This window comes from Carassius auratus, chromosome 30 (assembly GCF_003368295.1).
Source record: "Carassius auratus strain Wakin chromosome 30, ASM336829v1, whole genome shotgun sequence".
Classification (NCBI taxonomy): Eukaryota; Metazoa; Chordata; class Actinopteri; order Cypriniformes; family Cyprinidae; genus Carassius; species Carassius auratus.
In genome coordinates, this window is record NC_039272.1 from 26442456 (window position 1) to 26468409 (window position 25954).

General features: G+C 36.5%; 2 protein-coding genes across 2 annotated transcripts in view; one reads left to right on the forward strand and one right to left on the reverse strand.

The window, feature by feature from the left end:
• LOC113049817 (alpha-mannosidase 2-like) overlaps positions 1-3248 on the forward strand; it is a 50904-nt gene extending 47656 nt beyond the window's left edge. Inside the window, exon 22 of the mRNA XM_026212468.1 lies at positions 1537-3248. Within this exon, the coding sequence (XP_026068253.1) occupies positions 1537-1689 (153 nt within the window). The 3' untranslated portion in view covers positions 1690-3248. The remainder of the gene's footprint in view (positions 1-1536) is intronic.
• On the reverse strand, positions 3127-25861 carry tmem232 (transmembrane protein 232). The gene is made up of 13 exons (XM_026212469.1): positions 25667-25861; positions 25393-25504; positions 25054-25159; positions 24622-24782; positions 11660-11756; positions 10944-11065; positions 10717-10865; positions 10489-10600; positions 9413-9575; positions 7155-7324; positions 4290-4573; positions 3875-3953; positions 3127-3669 (listed from the first exon to the last, which is right to left on the reverse strand). The coding sequence occupies exons 1-13, from the start codon at positions 25798-25800 to the stop codon at positions 3505-3507; spliced, it is 1854 nt and encodes a 617-aa protein (XP_026068254.1). The 5' UTR covers positions 25801-25861; the 3' UTR covers positions 3127-3504.
• Between the last annotated feature and the right edge of the window lie 93 nt (positions 25862-25954).

Genomic DNA, 25954 nt, shown 5'->3' on the forward strand with positions numbered 1-25954 from the left:
TCGATTAATCGTGCAGCCCCTACCATCCATAAAAAAAGTGTCTCACATGGCTCCAGAAGATGAACAAGACCTCCTGTAGTGTATCAATGCATTTTTCTAAGACAAATATCCATATTCAAAAACATTAATGTAGCTTGCACCAACAGTTGTACATGTAAACAGATCCGGGGTGATGAAGTATGAGGTCATCATTGCGCCTGCGCCGGTGAGTCTCGTGAAAACCAACGTTTGTTAACAGGAACAAAGGAAGCAAAGTTTCCTTACTTTAGCAAAGAAAACCAGTCTCCTCTTGGATTATATCGAAATCCTCAGACTTTCTTCTTCACAAATCCTCATTTTGTACTTCTAATTAGTGACCGTTGTTTAGTTTTGATCTTTCACCTTTGCTTCCATGTTCGTCACTTATGAGCGGCGCATGCACAAAGCGGACCTCCATATGTCATCTGCCCAGAGCTGTTTCCTTGTACAACAGTGAGCACAAGTTACACTAAATTAATTATTACATTTTAAACATGTTTACATATTATTTTTCTTACAAAAATGCATCTATTCACTACAAGAGGACTTTGTTCACCCCCCTGGAGACGTGTGAGATACTTTGTATTAAAGATAGGCACTTTTTATTTCACTTATTTTGGACTAATGCACTATAACACCCGCTGAGTGGCATTAAACAGCTTGAAAGATCAAATACATTTTTTGATATAACTCTGAGAGGAATCTTCTGAAAGAAGGTAGTCATGCCACCCTGTCTGGGAAGTATGGGCTCAGAAGCACCAATGAGGCTACTTTTTTAAGCTTATTAAGGTTGTTTTACAAAGCCTTGGAACACTGTTCATCCCATCAGATTTCAGAATCAGAACGGTTGGTTTTATAATCTAATGATTTAAAGGTGAAGTAAAAATTCTAAATTGAAAAAGTTGGAGTTGGAAAACTCAAAGTGACAGAACTGATGTCTTCAGCCAAGGATTCAGAGAGAGAGAATTTCAGAAGACATTTTTTTTTTTCTAGCCCTTAAGGTTCAAAAATCTGGACTGTTGGTGACTTTACAGGAACGGAGTTAAGAGTCAGACTCCATATTTGCTGTGGTTAATGTTCAGACTGTCCTGTGTGCCATATTTCATTACTTTCCCACAAGTGGTTCAGTGAGGTGCCATAGACTCAAAAGAGAAGAATAACACAAAAATAACAATAATGTGGTGCATATGCATTCAAATTAAAATGATATAAGCACATAACAAAATTACTCAAACTTGAACTTGATTGTTGCTGTGCATATTAACATGAGACAGAAGAAACATTTCAAAAATGATATGTCACCTGTAAAATGTTTATGTAAATGAGCTATTTACTTTCCACTGAGGCTTAGCTTAAACCTGTCAGACTGTCACATATGCTAACCATCTCACTTCTTACAAGTAAAAAGTCAAAGCTAAAGCTGTGCATACTTGAACATGTTGTGTTGGAAATGCTGTAATCACCATACTGTGTTTGCTGTGTGTGTGTGTGTGTGTGTGTGTGTGTGTGTGTGTGTAGGTTAATTTAGAGAAGCTCCTGACAGATTTGAAGCTGAAAAGCATCACTCCTGTATCGCTGTCTCTGATGCACACACACAATAGTGATGCCGACCCCCAGGAGATCAGCCTTAAACCCATGGAAATCAGGACTTACCGCCTGCAGCTGAGCTGAGCTGCAGTCACATCGGCTCACGTCCTCCGTGTTTTACACTCGAGAGCCGTGAGGTTGTTGCCTTCAGCCAAGGACTCGCTAAACGATTGTCGACGGAAACCTTAAGGTTCACTGCAAAGCGCAATATGAAATCTCCCAAGATTTCCCAACCAGCTCTCTCAGGTTATTTAATATAACGTGAAGCTTCAAATGTGTGATTCACTGTGCTGCGAGTTGAAATTTTGCACTGGGAAAAGTGTTGCTACAGTGGGCATGTTGCAAAGAACGCTCTTCTTACTTCTGTTACATGACGAAGAGAAAAGCTCCCATTTTATCCTCACAATCGCCAAATGACAGTTAATATAAACCGATTGTAAAATTGATTGAAGTCTTTCCAGAAATGTTATTTGATGTTATTATTTTGTTGCAATCCCAAAGTTTTGGCTCAGAACTGTGCCTTAGTCTCACAGGGTGGTGGTGTTTGTCCTAATGGAAGTGAGAAATTACTGTAATGAAATTTTTGTCATTAAACAACCACATTTCTCCACAATCATACATTTATTTTTTTCGAATGCAGATCAAATAAATTGTTATTATGGGGTCTGTTTTTTTTTTTAATGTCCCTTGCAAAAAGGACTGCAAGTTACATGGGTTTATCACATTCATTGAAATAGGTTTAATGCAACTTAAAATTGAAATGATGAAGACTTTAGATTCTATCTATAGCTTTTCTTCAAACATACTGTATACATGCCACATTTTGCCTATTTTATGCAGTCTGAAGGACTGTAAATCAGTTCAGTAGCAATTTCAATTCATCAAAGGTGGATGGGTGTCTTTCAATAATTGCCTGTAGAATGTATATTGAAAATTAAAGATGATAATTATCAAAGAATAAATTAAATGTTTTATTTAATATATTAGGCTATATGAATATAAACATGTATATATCTTTATCAATATAAATATAAATTCATGCAGTGGTTTAGTTGAAAGGGGTAACGAATCATAAAATGATGACGTGGTTGTTATGGATTATAAACTTTGTGTGATTGTGTTGAGGTTTATGAATGGAAATGAACTTAGAAGTTCGATTTATTACACAATCAAACTATGCAAATGTACATTTGTGTCTTATGCAACAATGATCTATTTTTCTAAACACGGGACCTACGGGGTTGATCTTAAATCAAGTCAGAAACCCTCCCCGCTTTACCTGACAAAGTTCTTGAGAATTGTTTCTGGTATGTTGTAGATCTGCAACATGTTATGGCATGTGTTATCAATGTTTTCCTCAAATGCATTTCCTTCATTCTGTGATGTTTATTCCTGAAGTCTTACACGCTGGGTGTCTTTTATGAGGTGTTTTCTTGTTTAAATCTGCTTCCAGACTGTCGATAAAAGAGTTGTCTTGAGCATGATGAAGGATGATTATTTGTTGACTTGCTACTGTGATTATTTTTTTTTCGAATGGTAATTGAGTTGATTCAGCATGTTTTTCTTTTTTTTTTTATGAAAATATGAACTGGCTTGCCGTTCTGTTGGTCAGTCAGAAGTGCTGTGATCACTGTATTCCCACTAGCTGCTTAATTCACACTTTTATGACCAAATTGGTCTGTGACTGTAGTGAATCAGGATAATGAAAGCAGGCAGATGCTTTCCAACCTTGTGAGAACATTCCTTTTTTTTTAATCTTGGAAATTGTGGTGACTATCTGATATGCATCTTTTTTACCAGTGTTGCCAATTATAATTGTGTCATTTGAAAGGAATGTTACAATAAATAAATAAATAAAAAATGTTCAGACTTTTTTGTTTGGATTTTAAGGACTATTTCTCATTGCTCATTGTATGTTGTGCACTCATAAGGTTCTGTGTTCTTTTTGACCTTTTCCATGCGTTTCTTCGTGATCTTCTCCTCTTCCTCTAGCTTTCTTTTTTCCAGCTCTGTCTTTTCCATCTCTTTGTCTCTTTCCATCATTGTTTTCAGTTCCTTTTGCCACTAAAAGATTTCAGAAGAATAGTAATAGATTTTTTAGCAATTCTCTGCACATATTTCGCCTCAAGCTCCTTGGGTCCCATTAACAAACAGCTACTGTACCTCTATCTAAATACTAATCTAAACTTCATTAGGACCATTAGCGAATCGGCAGTCTCTGACTGGCTGATGGATTACTGCACTGAATCAAAGAGAAGGCAATACTCACTTGATCTTCCACAACTTTAATCAGACCAATATCAGTCCTGGTTCTCAGGGCCAGATGAAAAGCTCCATGTTTGCCCTGTCTGATCAAATATGGCACATATTTGAAATGAAAGAGATCAAATGGGCACATGTGATACAGTGATGGTATTAAACTGGTATTTTGAAATATTCAAATGGTACTGGATGGGTGGTGTATGGGTGGCATGTAATCAAATTTAACAACCTCAAAATTTCATGATTTTTAAGTCTGTGATACTTCTGATCACATTTACTGTATTTTTGATCAAATGAATGCAGCTTGGTGAGCATAAGAAACTTCATTAAAAAATATGGTATTCCCCTGATGTCATGTTACAAAACTATTGTATTTTTCTGTTAGTGTAGCAGATGCAATTTTTAGAAGAGAAGCCAATAACCTTGGTGTCTTAAGATGGTCTTTTGTAAAAGAATGGGGTGTGATGGGTTCAGGACGACCTCTTCTGGCCTTGGCTGTGGAAACTGCCTCTTTCCTGGGTTTGGTGGGTTTTGTTCTGTGCCGGAGGTCTTCAGAATGAGTAGTGAGCTGAACTGAAGAGCAGATCTGGGAAAGAGAGTGTGCTAGCCGACCAGTGATCCGCTCGCTCTGTGTGCATACACACACTTCAACTGTGTGTGAACTTCTCATCCTCTCTCTGTGGTGTTCCAGAAGCCTTTTATCACCCTGGAAAGGAGATAATAAGAGGATGAAACGGCAAGGCCTGTTGATCATGTAGAGGATCAAATTAAGATTCTGTTTTAGACTTGTCTGATTTCATAGTGCCAGAGTTTAATGCAGTCACACCAGATGAATGTTTAGAATTACAACAGTGTGCTTCAGCGTGTTGTTTAAATTCAGATGTACTTTCCTTTCTGATGCCTCATGAGCTGTCTATTATCATGTCACCTCAGTGTTAGGCACAATGTAACTCCTTGAAATTTGGACTGAATCTACATAAGCCTCATGCATTATTTGGCTGGATGAGGGTGAAATATCAAAACATAAGCTTTCTTTCTTTCTTTCTTTCTTTCTTTCTTTCTTTCTTTCTTTCTTTCTTTCATACTTTTTGTTTGAAAATAACACTGTCCTACCCACTGCTCAGGATAACATACTGAATTTATTTATTTATTTATTTTTAGAAATTCCAACTTTTTTAAGCAGGGATGCATAAATTTATCAAAACAACAGTAACATTAAACATATCAAATATATATATATATATATATATATATATATATATATATATATATATATATATATATATATATATATATATATATATATATATATTTTTTTTTTTTTTTTTTTTTCAAATAAATGCTATTCTTTTTAATATCCTGAAAATGTATCCACAAAAATATTAAAGAGCCACACAGATGGGAAATCAAAAATTACCTGTATTACAGTGTATGATGTAGCTGTCCATCAGTGTAAACAATGTCCAAAGTAATTAAACCAAAAAGTACACGATTTATAAAGTTATTGGCTTCTAAAGTAAGGAGTCGACTCTGAATCGCTGGAACGAGTCGTTATAGATTTCAAATCTTTTGCCCATCTCTATGTACGTCACTAGGAACACTTTGCATAATAATCTCCGCCTACCGTCTTGGGAGAAACAAAGCTCTGACCTGCCCCACCCCCCCACACAGACGCTCTGGTTGGTGTGATAGCATCATGTCGAGGAGACAGTGTGTTTTTAATTGTAAAGGCAAGTTTGTTTTATTTTCACTGCCAAAGAATGAATATCAGAAGAATCAATGTCTAAAATTCATTTTCACCACAATACCAGAGCAGTACAACAAATCCCTTTTGTTGTGTTCACAACATTTCACTGATGACTGCTTTTCTAATCTCGGTGAGTACAGCAGGATTTTCAAAGCGTTTGGCCATAAAAGAGGGTTCATTACCAACTTTATTTAGACCAACAAGCATCTCCGAATCACAACGCGAAGTATGATTATGAAGTTATGTGTTTGTTTTCTCCCGAGCGTCTTATCAGTATGTGTGCTGTCTGCAGCCTTTATCTGCGCTGATCATCATGTACAAACACGTCATTAAAATGAAGTGTAACTCCGTGAATACTCAACGAAGAGACATGAGAGAGATATCTATAGAAAGCTTGACATGTCTACTTTAAAACTAAACAAGTGAAGCGAAAACAGATATTCTGTGATAAAGTAATCCATATGAAAACAATGCGATGTCTGTTTTTCACGTCTCCCTTCATTATATCTGATGTGACCACGCCCCGCGCTGAACGCGCTATTCAGATTCAAACTGAAGCGCGCGGCTTGAAAACACCCACACAGAAGAAAAATCAGCTAGACTGTTCAAGTTTTTTATTTTACTGTTTGCTTCGCGATGAGAGGAATAAGACCTAATTCACCCCAAACAGATGCTAAAGCATAGTTTACCGTGGAGGTGTGTGCGGAACAACCAATCAAAACTGACTATGTTAGTTGACCAATCAGAACACAGTATGCTACCGAAAGGTGGGGTTTAAGGAAACTGAATCTTTTGAACAGCTTCACACGAACCGTTTAGGGATCTCTGAGAACTGAGGTAATTTTAAAATGATATTTTGACAAAATGACAATGTTTTTTAACCTTGGATGGATTTAAACCTTATGTACAGGACTTATAAACAGTGATAGGAAGCTTAGAATTTTCATCTTACTGGCTCTTTAAGCAGAAAAACTGATAATAATAAGAAATGTTTCTTTCAGCAGGAAATCAGCTTATTAGAATGATTTCTGATCATGTGACACTGAAGACTGAAGAAAATTTCAGTTTTGCATCACAGAAATGAATTATTATTCAAAATATATTAAAATGGAAATTGTTATAGTATTTCATAATATTACTGTTTTAGCTGTATTTTTATTCAAATAAATGCAGCCTTGGTGAGCATAAAAGTCATCTTTAAACAAAAAATAAAAAAAACAACTTTAATAAATCTGACATTTTAAATGGTAGCACATACTGCAAATTTTCTGCATCCATAAAATACCTGTATTAACTACATTTGCCAAACAACAAAGCACATTATGCACAATATCTCACAATGCACATACACATGATCCTCAAACTACCATATAAGGACATGTTGACTTCAGTGTCTCTTAGCTAATGTTTACTGATTTCAGGAACACAAATCTAAAGAATCTAGGCCAGGTTAAGCAAATGAGGGTTTCTCCAGTTTGCTGGGAGTAGTGTTGTAATATTTGGGCTACATTTCCTGTGTAGCAGCAGGAAGCTGGAGTACCTCAGTGATCCTCACAGCATTGATGACACGGGGGTCTGTCTCCTGCTTCAGGTGCTTCTGCAGCGTTAACCAGGCTGTGTTCCTCAAAGCCTCCTGAAGTGTGATCCTGTGGCTGATCTGTGCCAAACCCTGAACCACACTGTAGCGCAGCCTCCATGTGTCTTCCTGTGCTACAAACACAGATATGTGCTTTACTTTCAGTGTATTGTAAAAGACTAGTGGCCCCAAAAAGTATTTGGACACACTATTTGCTAATACTTTTAGTTCACCCGAGTAATCAGGGCTCAGGGTGGCATCCCCCTTGTGGAAAAAAAATAACAAAAAGCATCCCCTCCGTAAAACCACTAACCCCCTTAGAAGAATAATGGTGTGTATTATTTTTATTTTTATTATTATGCAGTCTTTTGGCATCTCCCGGTGGTATTGTTTGGTATGGCAGGCTGACTTGTGCTTTTATGTAAAAAAATTACTGTATATTGAGCTTTACATAATTTTAAGTTGTGTAGAACATCTGCAGTGACATTTTTGCAAAGTATGTTTGCAAAAAAAAAAGACCATGGAATGTTTAAATCTATCTTGAATTTGTTTTTCGTAAAAAAAAATAACGTAATTGAAAAGTAAATACAAACATTTTAGTGAATAGAAAAGTTTTGGCTTGCCGTATTGATTTGGAGAGGAGGGGGTCTTGGAGTTCTGTGGGCGTCCTAAGAATTGAATATTACTATTATTATTTTAATTAAAATGTAAATTGATGCAATGAAAAGATACATCCCAACCCAATATTTATTTGATATGTATTTTATGGTTTATTTATTTTTCACTTTGTAGATCTCGTGAGTTTCTAATTTGAAAAGAATATGTGGACACCCCTGGTGTAGAGCAACATGGTGTTTCATTCCTTGATTGAATCTGTTTCTGAATGAATCAAGTGTGCCAGTGATTCAATGGTCTGCTCACTTGTTTCGTTTCTACAGGTGCTGGTCATATAATTAGAATATCATCAAAAAGTTGATTTCACTAATTCCATTCAAAAAGTGAAACTTGTATATTATATTCATTGATTAAACACAGAATGATATATTTCAAATGTTTATTTCTTTTAATTTTTATGTTTTGAATTGACAACTAAGGAAAATCCCAAATTCAGTATCTCAGAAAATTAGAATATTGTGAAAAGGTTCAACATTGAAGACACCTGGTGCCACTCTAATCAGCTAATTAACTCAAAACACCTGCAAAACTTGCACAAGGAGGGCAAGACACAAAAAGGGACTGCTGCTGAATGGTCCAAAGTTATGTTCTCTGATGAAAGTAAATTTTGCATTTCCTTTGGAAATCAGGGTCCCAGAGTCTGGAAGAAGAGAGGAGAGGCACACAATCCACGTAGCTTGAAGTCCAGAGTAAAGTTTCCACAGTCAGTGATGGTTTGGGGTGACATGTTATCTGCTGGTGTTGGTCCACTGTGTTTTCTGAGGTCCAAGGTCAACGCAGCCATATACCAGGAAGTTTTAGAGCACTTCATGCTTTCTGCTGCTGAACAACTTTATGGAGATGCAGATTTCATTTTCCAACAGGACTTGGCACCTGCACACAGTGCCAAAGCTTCCAGTACCTGGTTTAAGGACCTTAATATCCCTGTACTTAATTGGCCAGCAAACTCGTCTGACCTTAAAAATCTATGGGGTATTGTGAAGAGGAAGATGTGATATGTCAGACCCAAGAATGCAGAAAAGTCAAAGGCCAATATCAGAGCAACCTGGGCTCTCATAACACCTGAGAAGTGCCACAGACTGATCGACTCCATGCCATGCCGCATTGCTGCAGTAATTGAAGAAAAGGGAGCCCCAACTAAGTATTGAGAGCTCTACATACTCATACTTTTCATGTTCATACTTCTTAGTTGGCCAAGATTTTTAAAAATATTTTCTTTGTATTGGTCTTAAATAATATTCTAATTTTCTGAGATACTGAATTTGGGATTTTCCTTAGTTGTCAGTTATAATCATCAAAATTAAAAGAAATAAACATTTGAAATATATCAGTCTGTGTGTAATGAATGAATATAAGTTTCACTTTTTGAAAGGAATTAGTGAAATAAATCAACTTTTTGATGATATTCTAATATGATCAGCACCTGTACTTGAATCAGCTGTATAGAACGAATCTTTGATTTGAAAAATTCAATAAATCATTTATTAAAACAGAGACTTGCAGCCACCTACGGGCGGTTTTATTTTCATCTTTATTAAAGCACTTACATTGTTTCAGCAAGGTTATAAGTCCTCCAGAACGTCTGCACCGAGGAGAGTCTGACTGTCCACCGAGGGCTGTTTTCTTAATTTCAGCACAGTAGCTGTTTCGGCAAATGTTGATCAAAACAGAGCAGTAAATGTACTCCAACTGCCACGGCCAGGAAGCTCTCTGCGAAAGTATCATACAAAAATATCATACAACGAGTAATAATGAATCAAATGATTAGAGATTTATTTAGAACCTTTCTGTGTGTGATTTTTTTTGTTTTTGTTTTTATTTTGCAAATTGCATTTTTACATTTTATACCAACCCACCCACCATAAACGACCCTACCCTGCCCCAACAAAGCAGTCCCCAATTAGAACACAACTTTATAGAAACAGACACCGGCATTGTATGCTACTGGTTCAGGAAACGGTCCTCGTCCTCCCTAAAATAACCATTGGTTTCTAGTTGTGTCCTACGGAGCCCCGCACATGACATGCAGGAAAAAAATAGTAGGCTAAATTGTGTGCACGATTTACTAATTCGTTCCCTCAATGTACTAAAATGTGCACACGATTACTATTGCTTTCCCTCGATTTATAATTTGTGCGCACGATTTAGTAATTCATTCCCTCGATTTGCAAATTGAAGGAATGCGATAGTAAATCGAGGGAACGCAATAGTAATCGTGTGCACGTTTTAGTACATTGAGGGAACGAATTAGTACTAATTTGTTCCCTCAATGTACTAAAACAATCAAAACAATATCAAAATTTGCAGCTTACTCTACCATTGTTGTTTTATATCTCAATTAATATTCATTTGGATATTGTTTTGGGGGCATACAAAACATAAATCATAATAAAGAATGTATTACTTAACCTGATCTTGTTTAGTATCTCAGGGAAATATTTTCACAAAACGACTTCACTGCATATTAATATTTGAAAAACTAGATTAAAGTCATACAACTTTGAGATTTTGTCATTATCTGTATCTGAACCCAATTGATTTTCATTTGCTCGTTTGTTTGAACTATTCTTTTCAATCATTGATCCAATGTGTTTTTCGCCCATCCTTCTACTTTCTTATGCACCTGAGAACTCTCTTGTCTTTGGGTCATGTGAAGGTTCATAAGTGTCTGAAGGCACAGCATGCTAGATTTGGCAGCCTCTCCCAGAATCATCAGTCCTAACCCACAGTGGGCCCTGAGAAAAGAGAAGGTGAAAAAGCCTGACGGTGGGATTTAACCTACAGTTCCACCTAGAAGCTGCTTACATAACGTAAAAACCTGCGGAAAGCATCTCCCAAACACTTCACGCACCAGTCGTCATGTTGAAGTTCATCTCTCAGCAACATAAGCTGTTTGATCACTGGAGAGAGCTGAGTGCCATTGTTTTGCACGCAGTGATAGCTGAGAAGGCAGTGCCATAGTATCTGGTTAACACCATGCTCCTGTGCTTCCGCAGAGACCTGTCAATCACGTAGAGTTTTCACTTCAGTGAATCATTCAGCACTCCCTTTCTGATACAGCTGACCCAGCCTTCAAACCTGCACTGAACTGTCGTTGATCAGTCGGAGAGCACACAGATCCTCCCCGACACGAAGCATGAAGTGAACGGCAAATAACATGTTGGGGAACTCTTGGTAGCGTGTCTCACATTTTAACAGGCCTGTCAACAGATGAAGACAGTTGTCAACTTTATATGCATTCCACTGATTTTTGAGACATGTCACAATTTTAATTGCCATTAGTTTTGACATAAGCAACGTTCATACTTCGAAAACACCTGTCATGAGAACATAACTCGGTCATTATTTTTTTCCAAGTTTTTTTCAACTGCTAACCTTTTCAAAACCTTGCCTCTTTTTTTCAAAACTTTACACACACAAGTCCAAGAATTGCACACACAACATGCAAAATGCTTCACATCTCTTGCAAAATTATGCATTCAAGATAACACATAAATATATCTCAAAAGCAAACATTTGCAAACAATATGAATTCCTGTTGATTAGCATATGGTTTTGCAGATTTGGTGTATAGTTCTGATGTTTAAGTGTCAAGTTTCAGAAACTGTGTGACAAGTAAAGATTTTGAGTAAGCAGTTAAAAAAGAAAAAAGGTAAATATTATGTCATATAACATATTTAAGAAAGCCTGTTTCTGCCATCTAAGAAAAACAATCAGTGTCACTGGTAAACCATAACTATGAATAGAAAGTCATTATTATACGACAAAAAGTCTGTCCTAAGACTGTCTCAGACCTTTTAAGCTGTGAAGATATTTGCTGCTTGGCTGATGTCCTTTCAAATGACCAGTCAGTTTAAAGATGAACAGCCTCAGAGAGACTAAATAACCAAGCTGGAAAATTAAATAAATAATCAGATCGAAACTGTTAATTAAAGAAAGATATATATGGGTCAGTGACATATGTACCATAAAAAAGTGTTTTTTCAAAAAATTCAAATAACAGGCATAAAAATGGTTGACTTTTGTTCTACTAACTCTCATCTTTATAGAAGCATATGTTGTTTCAAAATTTTCAATTGGAATCAGAATTTATGTGACAATTTGTTGTATTAGTGCTTACAATCGTCATATGGTGTGACATGAAAATAATTGTATATAAACTGAAAATGGATTATATCTTTCTTAAGTTACTCACTTTATCAAAAGTCATTTATCATAACTAAACTGTGATCCATTATAGTTTTGTGAAAATTAATTAAATTTGTGTATTATTTTTTAAAACATTGCTCAATGTGAGACCTATGCCGTCGGTCTTTCAACATTTTTTCTATTTATTGTGACAAACCTTGCTAGAAAATTATAAAAATATTTGTGACTCTTGCTGATACTATTTTCTATGTATTCCATGAACATTTTCAGGTTTTATCATTAATAAAGGTATGTTATTTTCACAATTTGGAATGTCACACCAAATGATATAGTGTCACACCATATGATAATGTCGCCATGTGTCAATGCAAACCATGTATTATCCTACTTATTGGTGAGTACTGATCACTCATATGGCAGGAAATATTTAACCACTCTTAAATGCTGCAAGGCAATATTCAAATTTTATTGATTTATTTTATATTTAACAATAAAACAAACATTGTTTTAATATTATATGAACCATATGAACATATGTTTGTGTATCAAATTTCATTTAAATTCAAAACAAGTAAAACAACCAATTTTTTAATATCATATGAACCGTGAACATACAACGTAGCTGAGTGGATCCACAAATAAATCAGTTCATCTAGACTCCATTGTACATAAGCCAGTCAAATTTGGAGAGAGTAGTGAAAGTGAAAGTGAAGTGACATTCAGCCAAGTATGGTGACCCATACTCAGAATTTGTGCTCTGCATTTAACCCATCCGAAATGCACACACACAGAGCAGTGAACACACACACACACACTGTGAGCACACACCCGGAGCAGTGGGCAGCCATTTATGCTGCGGCGCCCGGGGAGCAGTTGGGGGTTCGATGCCTTGCACCTAAGGGCTCCTAAGTCGTGGTATTGAAGGTGGAGAGAGAGCTGTTCATGCACTATCCCCACCCACAACTCCGTCCGGCCCGAGAATAGAACTCACAACCCTTCGATTGGGAGTCCAACCCTCTAACCATTAGGCCACGTAGCAAACCTCTCCCTGTATCTCTTCGTCCTGTCTGCACTTGTCATCATTATCTGCCTCAAGTTGACAAAAAAAAAAGGAAATGAATGGTTTGAGATGAAGACAACATTGTTTAGACTTAAACAGCATTCTAAGGTTTCTGTGAAGGGATCTGCGGTGTCTGTCTGATGAACTAGAAATCTGTATCACCGAATTAAACTAAACTAAACTTTTATGTGATGATTGACCCAAATAAATGTTTAAAAAGACAAAACATACATTGGACTTTGTTATTTATTGTTATATATGCAGGGAATTACAATTCATATCATATGGTGTGACAATCAAATCATATGGCGTGACAGGCAGACATGTCACACCATATGATGTTTTCTGCACTTAGCACAACCTTGAGTCTTGTAGCTACACATTAGCATACTAAAAACATGCTAGCTATAACAAAGCAGCATAGATTTACATATAATTATGACAAAATAATAACATTTCTTTTGCATTTTTATAAAAAAATGTGTCACACCAAAAGACATCTGGAAGTGGGACTTTTGTCAGAGTGCCAACAAGATCTGATTTATTGTAAAAATAAAAATGATGACTCACCTCAGGTTGAACAGTAGAAATACACTGCTAGTTCTGTACAACATTGCTGAAGAAGGTCCTCTCCTTCCCAAGGGTGTCAAAACAGTTGTCCGTTCAAATATCCCAAAATAGTGCCACACCATATGAATTTGATTTGTGTGACAAAATCTTTTTGATTAGAACTGACTCAAAACATTATGCTTGGACTTTGAAAAGAGTAGGCTCACAAATAGACATCTGTATTATTTGTCTGTATTTTTTTGAGAATTTTTGCATTTATTAGGGCTCAAGCCCGAAGGGGCGAAGAGCCCTATTGTTCTTCTAAGGATTATTAGGGCTCAAGCCCGAAGGGGCGAAGAGCCCTATTGTTCCCCTAAGGATTATTAGGGCTCAAGCCCGAAGGGGCGAAGAGCCCTATTGTTCTTCTAAGGATTATTCTTGTTATTATTATTTTTATTTTTTATTAAACCTTCCGGGGGGTTTTGGGGGCCTTAACATGCTCAAAAACTCTTGAAAATTGGCACACACATTGGAATCTGCGGCCATCAGGACGCCGCAGAGGCTGGGACCCGGGCGTGGCACAGGGGCTCTACAGCGCCCCCTGGAAGACAGTCAGAATTCTTGAACCATAGCTCACACACACTTGCATGTATTTATATCAAACTCGGTACACTTATAGATCTCATTGAGCCGAACAACTTTCACACTTTATGTCATAGGCTCCGCCCAACAGGAAGTCAGCTATTCAGGGCTGTTTAAAAAAAGCATGCTCTGGAATTTGAAATACTCCTCTGAGGTTTTCAACCCGTTCGCCACGAAACTCGGTGAACATGATCTCAAGACATTGAGGATGAAAAATTGCGAGGGGATTTTTGATATCTCGAACGGTTTGCCCGTGGCGAGGCATGGAACTTATGGCGAGAAATGAGAAACAGGAAATGTCTAATAACATCCACATACATTTCCTGAATTTGATCAAACTTCATGGGTTTGTTCGTTGTATGATACCGATTGTATATATGTGGCTATTAAGAGTCAACGTTATAGCGCCACCAACTGGCAGCAGGAAGTGTGTCATTTTCCAAATGCTTTGAATTCAGCATCTTATTTTTACTCGATTTACTTAAAACTTCATCAGAATAATGACAAAACACGGCCGATGTAAATCTGTTGTGGGGATATTGATATCTGATATAGTGTTGCCATGGCAACGTGTCAAACTTGAATGTTCTGTTATGGTGAGTTTGAGGCAGACAACAAGCTCAGATTTACATGAAACTCAAAACACATATCAGTATTAGTGATAGCTAGACAATGGCAAAAGCTTTTAAAAGGGCGTGAAGGAGGCACTCTATAGCGCCACCTTTTGTCAAAAGTGGGGGGGTTAGTTTTAGCTACAGACACCAAACTTGGTACATAAATTGTTCTTTTCAAGACGGACAACTTTCTAATTCACAGTCATCAGCTACGATCAACAGGAAGTCGGCTATTTTGATTTGAATGTGTATTTTTGAGATTTTACAGTTGTGAATTAATGAATACTCCTCACAGGGGAAGTACACTATACACACCAAACATTGTCTACATGAAGAAAAAACATCGAGGAACTTAAATTGCGAACAGATTTTGGTTAGCTTGAACGGTTTTGTCGTGGTGATTTTTTGAAATGACAGTAAAAAGTGAAACATTAATCGTCTTGTATTTTTAAATTGCAGCTTCCAAACCTTTAAAAAACATTTTTAATTTAGAAAACCAGTGATTCTGAGGAAATATGCATAGTTTCATGACTTTACAGCACTGTATGATTAAAAGAAAATTAAAAAACTGTCAGACATCTGATCTCACTCTGTCACTCTGTGTGCTGACTCTGTGTGTGTGTGTGAGTGTGAGTGGGGGAGGGGTGTGAGCTGAGTGGCAGACAGACAGAGAGAGAGAGAGAGAGAGAGAGAGAGAGAGAGAGAGACTTAAACATCTCTTTAATCACCAGAAAAAAAACTGTATTTTAAATAGTTATTTTTTTGTTGTTGTTGCTAATTGTGCTGTTATCATTACATCTTAAGAAATATCTTAGGCCTTATCCTTTTCTGACAGTTTCAGGGATTTAAAAAAATCCTAAAAAACCTTATTTGTGCTGCAAATAATAATTTCAAACTCATTTGATACTGACCTCTGTCACCCTGTGACATGACATTTATTTGAATTTACATAATCTCAAGGATGTAACAGTAAAACTGTTCAGCTCACAGATGAAGACTAAGCTTTAATGCAAGCAGAACTATTTCACAAATGCTTATAGGTTAATGAAATCATAACAAAACACTTTTAAATTATTTAAGGATTTGGTAACACTTTAAAATAATGTCTCAATTGTTAACATTAGTAAATGCATTGGTAACACTTCATAATAGCTGCAATTCTTAGCTAAGCATTAGTAAATAGTCAGTTCATGCTTTATATAGCCTTCTCCCAAAATTAATATTTTAGTAAGCATTTTATAAATACAGCTATAATTAAATTGTTCATGGTTTATATGCACATTTATTTTGAGGAGAGTAAAGGCTGTAATCTCCCTAAAAAAAATGTAAAATAAAAAATAAAATAAATAAAATAAACAAACACAGAACTCATAAATATTTATTTCAAGATGCAATAAAAGAAAACTGTACACTTGAATTTATTTATATATATATATATATATATATATATATATATATATATATATATATACACACAATTGCATAAGTTTATATTTAAAAATGTTTAGCAAGTGTACAGCTAATAATAATAATAATGCATTTTATTTAGTTTTAGCTACAGACACCAAACTCGGTACTTAAATTGTTCTTATCAAGACGGACAACTTTCTAATTCACAGTCATAAGCTACGATCAACAGGAAGTCAGCTATTTTGATTTGAATGTGTATTTTTGAGATTTTACAGTTGTGAATTAATGCATACTCCTCACATGGGAAGTACACTATACACACCAAACTTTGACTACATGAAGAAACAACATCGAGGAACTTAAATTGCGAACGGATTTTGGTTAGCTTGAACGGTTTTGACGTGGTGATTTTTTGAAATGACAGTAAGAAGGGGAAACATTAATTGTATTGTATGTCTAAATTGCAGCTTCCAAACACTTCAAGGCATGTTTTCATACAGAGATCAAATCATTATGAGGAAATATGCATAGTTTCATGACTTTACAACACTGTATGGATAAAAGAAAAGAAAAAACTGTCAGACTTCTCAACTGACATGATCTCACTCTGGCCACTCCGTCTGTGTGAGGAAAGGGAGAGGGAGGGGGAGTGTGAGTGTGAGGGGGTTGGTGACTGTGAATCTTTGGTGACTGACAGTGTGTGTGGATTGTAGGGAGGGGCTGTCTGGCAGAGAGAGAGAGAGAGAGAGAGAGAGAGAGAGAGAGAGAGACCTAATCATTCCTTTAATAATCAGGAAAAAAAAATCTATATTTTAAATTGTTATTGTTTTTGTTGTTGCTAATGGTGGTGTTTTTTTCCTTTCATTACAGGTTAAGAAATCTCTTAGGCCTTATCCTTTTCTGACAGTTTTTGGGATTTAAAAACATCCTAAGAAGCCTTATTTGTGCTGCAAATTATAATTTCAAACTCATTTGATACTGACCTATGACAACCTGTGACGTGACATGACATTTATTAATCTCATGGATGTAACAGTAAAACTCTTCAACTGACAGATTAAGCTGCAATGCAAGCAAAACTATTTCACAAATGCTTATAGGTCATTAAAATCATTACAAAACACTAATAAATTATTAAAGGGTTTGGTAACACTGTATAATAATGTCTAATTTGTTAACATTAGTAAATGCATTGGTAACACTTTATAATAACTGCACTCATTAGCTAAGCATTAGTAAATAGTTCATGATTATAAAGCCTTTTCCCTTAATAATAGTCATTATTAAGCAGGAATACATCTCTAATTACATTGTTCTTGGTTTAAAAGCACATATATTACAAAGGAGATTAAAGTTTCAGTTGTCTTATAAAATAAATCAATAAACACAACCCAGTTTGATTCAGAATTCAGAAATATTTATTTCAAGATGCAATAAAAGGAAACTGTACACTTGAAAAGGTTTTGAGCGATTCTTGAAGGACTAGCATCACCTTCACTTGTACGATGGTTTGAGGAATATATCTTCCAGATAGTACCGCCGCTCCCTATATGCAGAGTATGCAGTCTTCGTAGAGCACCAACTCCCAGAGGGGGCACCAGTTGCTCAAAAAAAACAAAACAAATATGCGCCATTCTCCCATCCGCGTTCGCGACCACTCAATAGCATTTGAGAAGAAAGACTTGTAGTCACAAAACAATTGTAATGTGTTCATATAGGTGTCAGCTACAATGCACACCTTATACATTTTTTATACATTTTAAAATAAAGTGTTACTAAAGTTATATATATTGTTCTGTGTATGTGATTTCAAAGTCTAGATTGGTCGGATTAACCCTTTAACTGCCACATCCCTTAAAACTTGATTGTCAGAGGGTTACTGTAAATGCTTATGCCCGCTGGGCACAGTTTTCCCGATGCCACCAGGGTGGCGTTGCACTGATGGCTTGAGCCCGACATCGCTGCTTGCAGCTATATTTCTTATTATTATTATTATTTTTTTTATTTTTTTTTAAACCTTCCGGGCATTTTTGGGGGCCTTAACATGCTCAAAAACTCTTGAAAATTGGCACACTCATTGGAATCTGCGGCCATCAGGACGCCACAGAGACTGGGACCCGGGCGTGGCACAGGGGCTCTACAGCGCCCCCTGGAACACAGTCAGACACCTTGAACCATAGCTCACACACACTTGCATGTATTTATATGAAACTCAGTACACTTATAGATCTCATTGAGCTGAACAACTTTCGCGCTCTATGTCATAGGCTCCGCCCAACAGGAAGTCAGCTATTCAGGGCTGTTTAAAAAAAGCATGCTCTGGAATTTGAAATACTCCTCTGAGGTTTTCAACCCGTTCGCCACGAAACTCGGTGAACATGATCTCAAGACATTGGGGATGAAAAATTGCGAGGGGATTTTTGATATCTCGAACGGTTTGCTCGTGGCGAGGCTTTGAAATTATGGCGAGAAATAAGAAACAGGAAATGTCTAATAACATCCACATACATTTCCTGAATTTGATCAAACTTCATTGGTTTGTTCGTTGTATGATACTGATCGTATATATGTGACTATTAAGAGTCAACATTATAGCGCCACCAACTGGCAGCAGGAAGTGTGTCATTTTCCAAATGCTTTGAATTCAGCATCTTATTTTTACTCTATTTACTTAAAACTTCATCAGAATAATGACAAAACACGGCCGATGTAAATCTGTTGTGGGGATATTGATATCTGATATAGTGTTGCCATGGCAACGTGTCAAACTTGAATGTTCTGTTATGGTGAGTTTGAGGCAGACAACAAGCTCAGATTTACATGAAACTCAAAACACATATCAGTATTAGTGATAGCTAGACAATGGCAAAAGCTTTTAAAAGGGCGTGAAGGAGGCACTCTATAGCGCCACCTTTTGTCAAAAGTGGGGGGGTTAGTTTTAGCTACAGACACCAAACTTGGTACATAAATTGTTCTTCTCAAGACGGACAACTTTCTAATTCGCAGTCATAAGCTACGACCAACAGGAAGTTGGCTATTTTGACTTGAATATGGATTTTTGGGAATTTTCTTTTGTGAATTAATGCATACTCCTCCCAGGGGAAGTACACTATACACACCAAACTTTGTCTACATTAAGAAAAACCATTGAGGAACTTAAATTGCGAACGGATTTTGGTTAGCTTGGACGGTTTTGTCGTGGTGAATTTTTGAAATGACAGTAAAAAGGGAAACATTAATTGTCTTGTATGTTTAAATTGCAGCTTCCAAACACTTCAAAGCATTTTTTCATACAAAGATCAAATCATTCTGAGGAAATATGCATAGTTTCACGACTTTACAACACTGTATGGATAAAAGAAAATTAAAAAACTGTCAGACTTCTCAACTGACATGATCTCACTCTGGCCACCCTGTCTGTGTGAGGGAAGGGAGGGGGAGAGGGAGGGGGAGTGTGAGGGGGTTGGTGACTGTGACAGTGTGTGTGGACTGTAGGGAGGGGCTGTCTGGCAGAGAGAGAGAGAGAGAGACCTAATCATCCCTTTAATAATCAGGAAAAAAAAAATCTATATTTTAAATTGTTATTGTTTTTGTTGTTGCTAATGGTGGTGTTTTTTCCTTTCATTACAGGTTAAGAAATCTCTTAGGCCTTATCCTTTTCTGACAGTTTTAGGGATTTAAAAACATCCTAAGAACCCTAATTTGTGCTGCAAATAATAATTTCAAACTCATTTGATACTGACCTATGACAACCTGTGACGTGACATGACATTTATTAATCTCATGGATGTAACAGTAAAACTCTTCAACTGACAGATAAAGCTGCAATGCAAGCAAAACTATTTCACAAATGCTTATAGGTCATTAAAATCATTACAAAACACTAATACATTATTTAAGGATTTGGTAACACTGTAAAATAATGTCTAATTTGTTAACATTAGTATATGCAATGGTAACACTTTATAATAATTGCACTCATTAGCTAAGCATTAGTAAATAGTTCATGATTATAAAGCCTTTTCCCTTAATAATAGTCATTATTAAGCAGTAATACATCCATAAATAAATTGTTCTTGGTTTAAAAGCACATATATTACAAAGGAGATTAAAGTCTCAGTTGTCTTATAAAATAAATAAATAAACACAACCCAGTTTGATTCAGAATTCAGAAATATTTATTTCAAGATGCAATAAAAGGAAACTGTACACTTGAATAGCTTTTATGCGATTCTTGAAGGATTAGCATCACCTCCTCTTGTAAGATGGTTTGAGGAATATATCTTCGAGATTGTACCGCTGCTCCCTATATGCATAGTATGCAGTCTTCTTAGGGCACCAACTCCCAGAGGGGGCACCATCCCAGTTGCTCAAAAAAAACAAAAAAAAAACATGCGCCATTCTCCCATCCGCGCTCGCGACCGCTCACACCTCATGTTTGCGGCTGAATGTTCGTAATTGATGGATGGACATCTATGCCTGGGTATAGGACATCAGCAATCCGGAACAGAGAAAAGAAAACTAAAGAAAATAAAACAGGCATAAAGTTGTCTTGACATTGGAGTTTCTAGAGTCTCAAATTTAGGGCCGGTCTCTAAAGTTACATGTGCTATTGTTAAATAATTTTCTAACGTCAGTAGCATTTGAAGAGAATGACTTACAGTCATAAAAACAACTGTAATTGTTCATCTAGGTGACAGCTATAATGCACAATTAAATTGAATGTTTGATATTTATTACAACAAACTGTAAGTCATATGTAAATTATGCTACTTTTTCACATGGGCTCAAATGCAAATTTGAAGCTCAATAGCATTTGAGAAGAAAGACTTGCAGTCATAAAACAATTGTAATGTGTTCATATAGGTGTCAGCTACAATGCACACCTTATACATTTTTTATTAATATTAAAATAAAGTGTTACTAAAGTTATATATATTGTTCTGTGTATGTGATTTCAAAGTCTAGATTGGTCGGATTAACCCTTTAACTGCCGCATCCCTTAAAACTTGTTGTCAGAGGGTTACTGTAAATGCTTATGCCCGCTGGGCACAGTTATCCTGATGCCACCGGGGTGGCGTTGCACTGATGGCTTGAGCCCGACATCGCTGCTTGCAGCTATATTTCTTCTTATTATTATTTTTTTTATTTTTTATTAAACCTTCCGGGGGTTTTTAGGGGCCTTAACATGCTCAAAAACTCTTGAAAATTGGCACACACATTGGAATCTGCGGCCATCAGGACGCTGCAGAGGCTGGGACCCGGGCGTGGCACAGGGACTCTACAGCGCCCCCTGGAACACCTTCAGAAATCTTGAACCATAGCTCACACACACTTGCATGTATTTATATGAAACTCGGTACACTTATAGATCTCATTAAGCCGAACAACTTTCACACTTTATGTCTTAGGCTCCGCCCAACAGGAAGTCAACTATTCAGGGCAGTTTAAAAAAAGCATGCTCTGGAATTTGAAATACTCCTCTGAGGTTTTCAACCCGTTCGTCACGAAACTCGGTGAACATGATCTCAAGACATTGGGGATGAAAAATTGCGAGGGGATTTTTGATATCTCTAACGGTTTGCCCGTGGTGAGGCGTTGAAATTATGGCGAGAAATGAGAAACAGGAAATGTCTAATAACGTCCACATACATTTCCTGAATTTGATCAAACTTCATTGGTTTGTTCGTTGTATGATACAGATCGTATATATGTGACTATTAAGAGTCAACGTTATAGCGCCACCAACTGGCAGCAGGAAGTGAGTCATTTTCAAAATGTTTTGAATTTAGCATCTTATTTTTACTCGATTTCCTTAAAACTTCATCAGAATAATGACAAAACACGGCCGATGTAAATCTGTTGTGGGGATATTGATATCTAATATGGCGTTGCCATGGCAACGTGTCAAACTTGAATGTTCTGTTATGGTGAGTTTGAGGCAGACAACAAGCTCAGACTTACATGAAACTCAAAATACATATCGGTATTATTGATAGCTAGACAATGGCAAAAGCTTTTAAAAGGGCGTGAAGGAGGCACGCTATAGCGCCACCTTTTGTCAAAAGTGGGGGGGTTAGTTTTAGCTACAGACACAAAACTTGGTACATAAATTGTTCTAATCAAGACGGACAACTTTCTAATTCACAGTCATAAGCTAGGATCAACAGGAAGTCGGCTATTTTGATTTGAATGTGTATTTTTGAGATTTTACAGTTGTGAATTAATGCATACTCCTCACAGGGGAAGTACACTATACACACCAAACTTTGTCTACATGAAGAAAAACCATTGAGGAACTTAAATTGCGAACGGATTTTGGTTAGCTTGAACGGTTTTGTCGTGGTGAATTTTTGAAATGACAGTAAAAAGGGAAACATTAATTGTCTTGTATGTTTAAATTGCAGCTTCCAAACACTTCGAAGCATTTTTTTATACAAAGATCAAATCATTCTGAGGAAATATGCATAGTTTCATGACTTTACAACACTGTATGGATAAAAGAAAATTAAAAAACTGTCAGACTTCTCAACTGACATGATCTCACTCTGGCCACCCTGTCTGTGTGAGGGAAGGGAGGGGGAGAGGGAGGGGGAGTGTGAGGGGGTTTGTGACTGTGACAGTGTGTGTGGACTGTAGGGAGGGGCTGTCTGGCAGAGAGAGAGAGAGAGAGAGAGACCTAATCGTCCCTTTAATAATCAGGAAAAAAAAAAAACAATTGTATTTTTATTATTGTTATTGTTTTTGTTGTTGCTAATGGTGGTGTTTTTTCCTTTCATTACAGGTTAAGAAATCTCTTAGGCCTTATCCTTTTCTGACAGTTTTAGGGATTTAAAAACATCCTAAGAACCCTAATTTGTGCTGCAAATAATAATTTCAAACTCATTTGATACTGACCTATGACAACCTGTGACGTGACATGACATTTATTAATCTCATGGATGTAACAGTAAAACTCTTCAACTGACAGATAAAGCTTCAAATGCAAGCAAAACTATTTCACAAATGCTTATAGGTCATTAAAATCATTACAAAACACTAATAAATTATTTAAGGATTTGGTAACACTGTAAAATAATGTCTAATTTGTTAACATTATGCAGTATAACATAGTATGCAGTCTTCGTAGGGCACCAACTCCCAGAGGGGGCACCATCCCAGTTGCTCAAAAAAAAAAAAAAAAAAAAAACATGCGCCATTCTCCCATTCGCGCTCACGACCGCTCACACCTCATGTTTGCGGCTGAATGTTCGTAATTGATGGATGGACATCTATGCCTGGGTATAGGACATCAGCAATCCGGCACAGAGAAAAGAAAACTAAAGAAAATAAAACAGGCATAAAGTTGTCTTGACATTGGACTTTCTAGAGTCTCAAATTTAGGGCCGGTCTCTAAAGTTACATGTGATATTGTTATACACTTTTCTAACGTCAGTAGCATTTGAAGAGAATGACTTACAGTCATAAAAACAACTGTAATTGTTCATCTAGGTGACAGCTATAATGCACAATTAAATTGAATGTTTGATATTTATTACAACAAACTGTAAGTCATATGTAAATTATGCAACTTTTTCACATGGGCTCAAATGCAAATTTGAAGCTCAATAGCATTTGAGAAGAAAGACTTGCAGTCACAAAGCAATTGTAATGTGTTCATATAGGTGTCAGCTACAATGCACACCTTATACATTTTTTATAAATATAAAGTGTTACTAAAGTTATATATATTGTTCTGTGTATGTGATTTCAAAGTCTAGATTGGTCGGATTAACCCTTTAACTGCCGCATCCCTTAAAACTGATTGTCAGAGGGTTACTGTAAATGCTTATGCCCGCTAGGCACAGTTATCCTGATGCCACCGGGGTGGCGTTGCACTGATGGCTTGAGCCCGACATCGCTGCTTGCAGCTATATTTTTTTTTTGTTTTATTCAAGTTCTCACTTTGAGAAACAAGTGCCGGACAGTCACAGCATATGAGTTTTGTTATGTTTGGTTGAAAATTCTGAAAAAATTAGTTATGAACCGTTTTAATGTTGAATATGTTCACATAAAGCATAATGTTCTGCACAATATTGAGAAGGTTTTTGGCAAATATATTTTGCATTCATACATGTTTGACACTGAAGACAGCAAAACTGCCATGTCACGTCACCCACCCATATGCTAAATAAGGACTGAAATATAGACCATTCTGTATACATAGAGAAAAGGCTTTACTTGTGTTTAGTTGGCAAATATCTGAATAAATAATAATAATAATAATGAATAAATTAAAAGTGTCTGCAATTACAGGATGAGTTTAGAGATTTGATAGCATGGTGGCATGTACCTGCAGCATCTTCATCTCATAAGAAGAAGATGGCTGGTCCAAAAGAGTTGTTTCAGAGCAAAGGAAACACTGGGCTGACTCTGCCAGGTGGAACAGCACAGGGATCTGATCTGCATCAACAGGTGCATGGTCCAGTGACACGACCAGGACATCCAAAGAATCTAAAAAAATATATATCAGGAGCATCATCTGTCATTTTTTCCACCAACCAAAATACACCAAAACATACAATGGCTTTTTAAAATTGATGTAGCATAATATTCTTAAAAGTACCTTGGAGTGTAACTATTGTAATTATTCAGTCTTATGGCATATAAAAGTGCTATTACGTACTGGAGTCAACACATGGAGAGTCTCTGTGACTCTCATTGTAAATTCTGTAGCCAGTTGTAAAAATGTGATGCTGTCACTCTCTGCGAGTTATTGACACACCATTTCTAACTTTTCCACTGCACGAGCTCAGCAGGAAAAGCTGTGTCCAGGCCCCAGGGAGATCAACATGTTTGCCTTCGCCTCCAGATGTGAATCCTGCACGACGCTGAGGACAAAAAGAGAGTCAATCACTGCGGTTGAGTCGAGTGTTTTCATCAGTGGAGATTTGTCTCCACCTTGTGACTGGATAGAGTAATATGTCGATTTATTACAACTTTATTACAACAAAGTTCTTCTCGATGGTTTTTCTGAATCGAATACATCTCTGTAATTAAGTGTTTTTTTTCTAAAACAATTTAAACTGAGTGAAAAATTAAGGAAGAATGTTTGGCTTAATACCTTGCATCGACTAAGAAATTGCTTGGCAAGATTTTCATACTGTTCCTGCTCTTTGCAGTCTTGTGCTTGCTTGTATCTTTCAATGAAGCCCTCTGTTGTTTCAAAAGGGTTCCTATAAAATACGACAACTATCATAGTTAATTTCAGTTTAATCACAAATAATTTTAATAACAATAATATAAGTTTTAATTGATGGATATACAATTTTTTCGTTGTTTCGTTTTGGCTTTCGCAGCAAAAAAATATTAGTAATTTATTTGTCCAGATAACTTACCTTCTAATATCGGTGGCATTTATAGCAGTATTAGTTTCTTCGGCTCTTTTTCTGAAACGTTTTTTGAAATCCTCTTGTTGAGACTGAGAAACTATTCCTAAATAATGTTTGATGGGAATTTTGAGTATAGGCATATTGATAGTTTCAGCACAGTCTCTCACAAGCCAAATGTCCAAAATGCCAGGGAGGGACGGCGAAATGTTGCTATGGTTACATTGTTCAACAATAAACAATTTCATGAATTACAGTAACGTTACATGCATAATCTGCATATATATACTTTTAAAG